Below are 7,696 nucleotides of genomic sequence, written 5' to 3' on the forward strand. Positions count from 1 at the left end.
CACTGTGCCTCCAGTGTTGTCCCCTGTAAGGCTATGGGTCAGTGAGGGATGTCCTGTCTCATAGTGGGGCCGGCCATATGGTCCCTTCTGTTCATTGGCTGCTCTGAGCAGAGATATGGTCCTCAAGGCTTGGTGGGCCAGGATGTGCTCCACTCTCTCTTCTCCCTTCATTTGCTCCTGTGTGCTCTGATCAGACATGTCTCTCTCCCTGAGCTGCAGCTTCAGTGCTGTCCTCTGAAGTAAATTCTCTGGGGGGAGGAGAACCACTGACTTTCAGTTAACAGCTCAGTATTAACCCACTGTACCACGAGGATTTCTTTCTCCTGAGGTCACTGTGATTAGACCACATGGGCTTAGGGGTTGTGAGGCAAAGGTGGGAGGGCGGGCATATCCCACTGTGAGGGCCACAAACCTGGGGAGCTCTAAGGGCACAGCCAGGGAAGACTGCTCTAGGTCTGCTTAGGTCTTTGGGACAGTAATGCCTTCTAAGAATCTCCTACTAACTGTCTGAATTTTAACAAAGGGTTCTGGAAATAGTGTCTTAGCCCCAAGGAGTGATTCCTCTAATGGAGGAAGTTCAGTGATAGGCTAGTCAGGAAGAGAATAATTGACATGTGCTTGTGAGGACTTGTAATCAACTTCACACAGGCTACCTCCTAATTCCTCTAAGTCTCAAACAAGCCCTCCTGAATAATCCCATCACCTGGCTCTCCAGAATATATACCAGAGCAGGAAACATCCCAGGAGAAGGACTCGGCCTCACCCAGACCCAGGAGCTAGGAGACAACGTGGCAGAGAGATGGATTTACCATGGAGCCCAACAGAACCTCTCTGCAAGCTGTGATGCTGAGCTCAGGCCCGGGACAGCGCTCTGTGTCCACCACAAGTCCCTTGGCTACTTTGAAGGGGACACCATCCAGGGCGTTCATCCTGTCCGAGCGAGTGGTGGTGAGAGAGCTGAGCACGGCGAGGGCAGGCCGCCTGGTGGCAGGAAGAGAGTGCAGTCCTGAGGACTTGGCTCAAACTTCAAATGGCCTTTTAGGGGAGAAAAAAAGCATAAGGATTGAAAAGGAAGAAATAAAAACCACCATTATTTGTCTATAATTGCATGTAGAAAATCCAAAAGAATCTACAAATAAAGTGATCACAATCAGTCAGATAATTTAGAAAGGTCATTCAGTAACTGAGGCAGACGAGCAAAAGAAAATCCAAGCTGCTAAGTGACTGCCGGTCCTCCCTCCCATCTCGGAAAGCTGACTGCTAGTGGACCTGCCCGTCCTCCCTCCCATCTTGGAAAGCTGACTGCTAGTGGACCTGCCCGTCCTCCCTCCCCTGACGGGAAAGTCTCTGCCGGTGATTAATCTTAGAATGTGCTCCCATGTTTCCAGGTTCAGGACACTACGCCTGGTTTTGACTATTCTTCAATATATCGTTTGATTATTTTTCAATATTGTTCCCTTCGATGTTGTCATCTGAATGGTGCAGTTAATCTTGTCATGAGAACCAGGACGTGACAATCCATTTTGGTATTGTTTCTTTTCTGATCATCTTGTCATGGTGACCATGATGTTATAGTCAATTTGAGTAGTTTCTTTTATGATAAGGAATGTACCATGTAACGCATGCTTACTCTTCTTACAATTAATCCAGTAATTTTGCTTTCTGCTCTGTTCATGCTTGCTTGAGCCCTAGACAGGTGATACATGATTTTTTGGCCTTAAAGATGGACTGAGAAGTCCACTCATGGCTGCTATAAAGGGAAACGTCTTTAGTTTCACCGTAGCCCAGCTCACTGAATAGACGCTTCCAAGTGATCAAGACATTATAGTGTCAGTTGCTTATTTGAACCCACAACATTTAAGGTCGATATTTTAAAAGTAAATTGCATCTCTACATACAAATAAAGTATATAAATGGTAGCCCTTAAAATTTTTATTAAAGATTGAAAAATTTTAAACATACCATTTAAATTACACCAACTACCTATGAATAAATGTTATAAAAGATGTATAAGCTCTCTTCACAGAAAAATTAAAACATTCAATTTAGTGGGGGAAAACACTATGTTCATGGATGGTCAGGGTCAACATTATAAAGATAACAATTCTTCCCATGTGGATTTATAGATTCCAGGAATTAAAACTCCAGCACATTTTTTGTTATAAACTAGCAAGCCAATTCTAAAAAAAATTTTTTTTTGCTAATTCTAAAATTTAAACGAAATGATGAGGCCCTAGAAAAGCCAAAACAATCTTGAAGAAGTAACATAATTAGAAAGTGTATCCTATGAGAGATCAAGATACTTTGAAGTTAGTTACAATGATTAAGACACTTTAGTTGTTTTTGTCTGGATTCTTTAGAGGAGCAAAACTAGATAAATATGTATTTAAAATATCTAGAGAGAGATTTATTTCAAATGGCTCATGCAGTTGTAGAGGCTGGTAAGTCCTAAATCCATGGGTCAGGTGTAGACTGGAGGCTTCTCCTGGTTCACATGGTTGCAGGAGCCAACAGCCCCCAAATCAGCAGATCAGCCTGATGGCTCATGAGACCGTAGGAGTTGGTGGATCCAAAAATCTGAAGAATGCGTGATATGCTGACTCACATCCCAAGAGCTGGAGATTCGAGGATGATAAATCCAATGCAGGATGGAGACAGAACATGATAGTGTTGCGGGTTCAGATAAAAGAAGACCACTACAATGCCCGATTAAAATTATTTTAGTCTTTATTTTTCCTATCAGGTGAGCCCAGGCTGCAGTGGGATATTCAAAGGGAACTCCTCTCCACACTGCAGCCCCTCTTCCATGGCCAAACCTCTTTTATATTATTCAGAGAGGGTAGAATACAGAAAGCAGAAGAAAAAGCAATTGAAAATACACAGATCACCAAATGGTATTGACAAAAGTAAAACAAAAGCATATTTAGGTAAAGTTTCATGTGCCTTTTTTTACGACCCCATTCCTGGATTTTGTCTCTAGCTTGCCATCCTAGCTGGGGTGGGAAATGAGCACTCCTGTCCCTGAGAGACAGACTGACAGCATCTCTGGATGAGGAGAGAGGGGTCATTTCAACAAGACTTGCTCTCAGGGCGCTCACCAACCTGCAGTCCATGGCGATGTTAAGAAAAGGCCCTCAGGAAAAGAGCTCTCAGGACAGTTCTGCTCACACGTGGTGGGATGAGCTTGTCTATTTCAATAGCTCTGCCTGGATGTCCACACACCAGAAAACACCCCTTACATCAGATCGCCAATGGAAGATAATTATACACTCCTGAGAATCAGGGCCTAGCCAAGAGGACACACATTAACATCAGAGTGGAGTTGGGACTCGCAGAGGCCAATAGAACAAAAAAGAAAACCCAGACACAGACCACACATGTCTGGACCTTTAATTTCTGACAGAATTGGCTCTGCAGCTCAGTAGGAAAGGATGTTTTCAATAAATGGTTCTGTGTGAAATGAGCGCTGTTACACTATGGGGGGTTGCAATTAATATACAAGACGTATATGAGTCGGAAATGAATGTGCTGTGTAAGCTTTCACCCAAATCACAAGGAAAAGTTAAAATTGCAAAAATGGCTCTCTGCCAAATGGATATCCACTTGGGGTCAAGGGGTGGGGGGAATCACAATCTTGACTTTACTTCACATCATACATAAATGTCAATTCGAGATCGTCTGTAGATCTAAATGTGAAAAGTAATTTAAAGGTTTTTCCATTGCCAATGGATTATTTAAAATGAATAACTATAAAAGACTGATAAATTACATTACTTTAAAATTAAGAACAACCCATTCACCAAAGAGATCATTAAAAGAGTGAAAAAACAAATCACAGAAGACATTTGTAACACATACAAATATGAAAATAATTTCTACAAATCATAAGAAAAAAAGACCAAATAGAAATAGTAGCAAGAGATTTAAACAGGCATTTTACAACATAAGATATCCAAATAAACAATAAATACATGCCAAGTTGTTTAGCCTCACTAATCATCATGGAAATGCAAAGTAAAACAATCAGATTACTACTTAATGGGCGAGTGCAAACACACACATGAATTGCTAAAATAAAGGCCAGTAATATCAAGGTTGATGGGGATGTGGAACATGACGTGTTGCTAGAAAGAAAATCAGTTATTATTAGTCAAAATTATCTGTTCGAGCTGATTAAAAACTCACTCACACAACCCTTATCACCAGATTTCCCTTTTAATATTTTTCTGCTTTCTTTCCAATTGATGTTTTTCTGTTTTACTTTGTTATTGGTGTTGGTTTCTTTGGGAGGGGGTTAGGGGTATGTTTTTCTGTATATGAAATCCAGGGTAGGTAAATCTATAAAGACAGTAACTGGATTACTGGTTTCATGGGAATATGACAGGGGGGAACTGGGGAGCTAATGAGTATGAGAAAGAAGAAAATGTTCTAAAATTGATTGTGGTGATGATTGCACAACACTTCTTAATATGACGGACTATTGAATTGTACATGTGAATTCTATGCCAATCAAACTTCAAAAACTACACTCATTCACACAGAATTCGAGCTCATGACTGTCTGTAATATACACAAAATCTCGGCTCTTGACCACAAAGTCTGCCGTTTAGTGAACGATCAGTGTTTGCAATAGAGCCTGTCGGAGAGGCTCTCAGGTTCAACCCAATCTGTCATGCCTGCCAGGAAGATGTGAAGTTCCGCGGCTGCGGGTCACTGGAGTCCTCTCCTTCCCTACAGGACAGCCAACTGTTCCTCAGGAGAGGCAAGCTAAATGCAAGAGGTCAAATGAGACCAGATTATGCAAATCGCTTAATTCTCTCATCATCTCTTTCCCCTCTCCACCCACTCTTGTCAGCATCTTAATGCAGGTAAGACTTCCCGGTGGCCTGGAAATCCATCTGCGAGTACAAGGGGAAGTGGCTTTTAGGGCTGTCTCTCCCATACAGGATCAGGCAGGACCCACGTCATCAGTGTCATTTGCCCCATATCAGATGGTTCCTACAGACTCTTTGAGGAAGAGGATGTGGTGGGGGGACACAGGAAGTCCAGGTCTTTGGGATTCTGAGATTTGTCATTCACATGTTCAGCTCTCATTCAGACTCTGGGGAAAAGGCTACAGTGTTGCTAAGGGTCCAGGGGGAACTGCTTGCCCACTGAAAAGGTATAGTGAGCGCCATCCTCCAAACTCCTGCATTCCCATCCAACCTGATATTTTCATCTTCTTAGATATTCTCCAGTTAGCCCCATACTTGTTTCTGGGGGTGCTTTAAGGTCTGAGGATTGTGGGAAGACATCCCATGAGAATCGCAAGAGTGAGTCTCAGTGAAAACATTCTGAAACAGGGGTGAGCACTGCTGCGTGCAGAATGGCAGGTGCCTAGCATTATGGAATGCAATTCTCTAGCGGGAGGGGAGTGTTCTAGATCTTAGTGGGGGCTGAGGAGATGGGATTTGATCTGGGCCCTGCGGAGTGGGAGAAGAGCCTGTGAGTAGAAAACGGGTGAGGCTAAGAGCAAGACCACAGGGAAGGCAGAGCTTGTGCAAGGGAGCAGGGCAGAGAATTGCAGGGCGTTGTTTGAAAGCAAACTGCAATAAATTTGAAGGCTAGATTGGAGGAGCTGCGTAGGACTTCAGTCACTGGTGATGGGCAGATACCTGAAGGGCTTTGAGGGTGGGATGGGATGTGGTGGAGGAATGGGAAAATAAGGAAAGGTAGGCAAGCTGAAAGTCTCCCAACATGCAAACCCAGAGCTTTTCAAACACCAGGCATGGGTCGGAGCTCATTTGACCCCATCTGAGCCTGATGGAGGCAGGGGACAGGGGTGGAAGCTGTGGTCATTGGTCTGGGATGGGGTCCAGGCAATGACATTAGTACTGTTTTTAAAGCTATCCACCATACTCTAAATGGCTTCATCCTGGCCCACAGCTTCAATTATCTACATGCCAGTGACTCACAAATTAAGATTGTCTAATTCTCTTCTGAGAACAAACACGAGCCCACAAGGCATCCGCCCCTCCCCCATCCCACCCCCGCCCACAGGATGGTTCAAGGGTGCCTCAAACTTCAGGTATCCATATGCACACCCCACCCCACGCTCAAACTCCTCCTCCTCTTCCAGGGCTCAATAGCTCATGGAATGGTGGCATTCGGTTGGTGCGCAAGCTTAGAACTCACTCCTGACACTTCCTTCTCCCTCATCACGGCCTATTTCAAATCCCCTGCCAGGATTTCCCAAATCTCTGGAATCCTGCCATCCTTTCTCCCTCCGCTTGCCATCATGCTATCTTAGTGCCCATTATCTCACTTGACCAACTGGTCTCCATCTTTTCACACCCACACACGAATGACGTTTCAAAAGACAACACTATACTACTCTCTGCTTAAAAGCCTCCAGGCGTCCGTACCCTTTCTCAGTAAAAATTAAACTCCAGACAAGGACTTCTGAAGCTCTGCTAACTCTCGCCTCCTTACTTCAGCCGTGGTTTTCTGGTTTTTCTCTGTGTCACGTTTGTTCCAATTCAGAGACCTCTGTACAACACAAGACGGCCCTGTCCTGAACGATCCTCACAATCGCTGCAGCACTGTGCCTGTCCACCTCAGTGAGGGTTTCCTGTTTGGCCGACACCCACTTTACTGAGGCTGTGCTGTCCCTCCTGGGAGCAGGTCCAAAGCAGATGAGGTGACGTCACCACCCTCACTTTCAGGGACGCTCTAGTTGTGCTTCTCATGAGAGACGTGTTCCCGCTCCTGGCAGATCACGCCGTCTTCGGGGTTCTCCACCCACGCCGTAATCCAGACAAGGCCTCCAGTTTTCTTCAGCCCTCTTAATTCCGTGTCCAATGTTCACGTGTCTCGGAGACGAAGGAGAATATCTAGGTTGGGTCAGGCACACCTTAGCCCTCCAGGCAACGTCTTTGACACTTGCCAGATGTCTCTGTAACACATGTGCTCAGTGTGACCTGTGCTCATTTTTTGATGCTACAGCCGTGTGCATGGATTATGGATCCTAACAAAATGAACTCCTTGAGAACATCGGTCTTTTCTTTATTTCAATAGCTACCGTGTTGCTTATTGGTCCAGTTGTGCGGTTAAATCTTTTTTTTTTTTAATGTTGAGGTGTCATTCACACTGAAGGGTGTAGTCCTGGATCGTCATCAACGTCTCAAGTCCTCCTCACTTTCAGCCAGCAAGGTTGTGTTACCTGCAGGTCTCAGGTGGTTAAACAGCCTTCCTCCCGAACTGATGATACATTCTTCTTCACGTGAGGCTTCAAGTCGGTGAAAACATTGAAATGGAAAGGTCATGGAGCTTTCTCTGCACTAGGAGCCACTTGCCAGCCATTGCCCCTCAGCCCCTGAAAACGTATGCCGGCGCCAAATTCATCTCCACCCCTCCCTGGGTGGGAGCTCCCCAGCTGCTGAGCAGACCCCGGTCTGTGCTGCTGCAAAACAGCCCAGACACTGAGAGAGGAGCTTCAGCAGCTTGACAGCCCACATTCCCGGACCTCATTCATCCCCAGTCATACCTTCCAAACCAGCTCCATCTCAAAGGACACAGCCGTCAAGTTCATCGGGGCCGGGGCTGCCACAGTTGGGACTGTGTTTGGGAGCCTCATCGGTTATGCCAGGATCCCTTCTCGGAAGCAGCAGCTCTTCTCCCTCACCGTCCTGGGCTCTGCCTTCGTGGAGGCCCTGCG

General features: G+C 45.3%; 2 protein-coding genes across 2 annotated transcripts in view; both read right to left on the reverse strand.

Moving 5' to 3' along the window:
* Window positions 1-3,113, reverse strand: part of UBAP1L (ubiquitin associated protein 1 like) — a 13,964-nt gene extending 10,851 nt beyond the window's left edge. The window contains exons 1-2 of the mRNA XM_004711987.2: window positions 3,103-3,113; window positions 810-981 (exon numbers count right to left, since the gene is read on the reverse strand). Of these exons, the coding sequence (XP_004712044.2) occupies window positions 810-981; window positions 3,103-3,113 (183 nt within the window). The remainder of the gene's footprint in view (window positions 1-809; window positions 982-3,102) is intronic.
* The window catches only part of PDCD7 (programmed cell death 7), a 21,446-nt gene continuing 16,459 nt past the window's right edge, over window positions 2,710-7,696 (reverse strand). The window contains exon 7 of the mRNA XM_045285650.1: window positions 2,710-4,767. Coding sequence (XP_045141585.1) covers window positions 4,671-4,767 — 97 coding nt within the window. The 3' untranslated portion in view covers window positions 2,710-4,670. The remainder of the gene's footprint in view (window positions 4,768-7,696) is intronic.

This window comes from Echinops telfairi, unplaced genomic scaffold (assembly GCF_000313985.2).
Source record: "Echinops telfairi isolate 266 unplaced genomic scaffold, ASM31398v2 ScPeMD7_7475;HRSCAF=8513, whole genome shotgun sequence".
In the NCBI taxonomy this organism is placed as follows: Eukaryota; Metazoa; Chordata; class Mammalia; order Afrosoricida; family Tenrecidae; genus Echinops; species Echinops telfairi.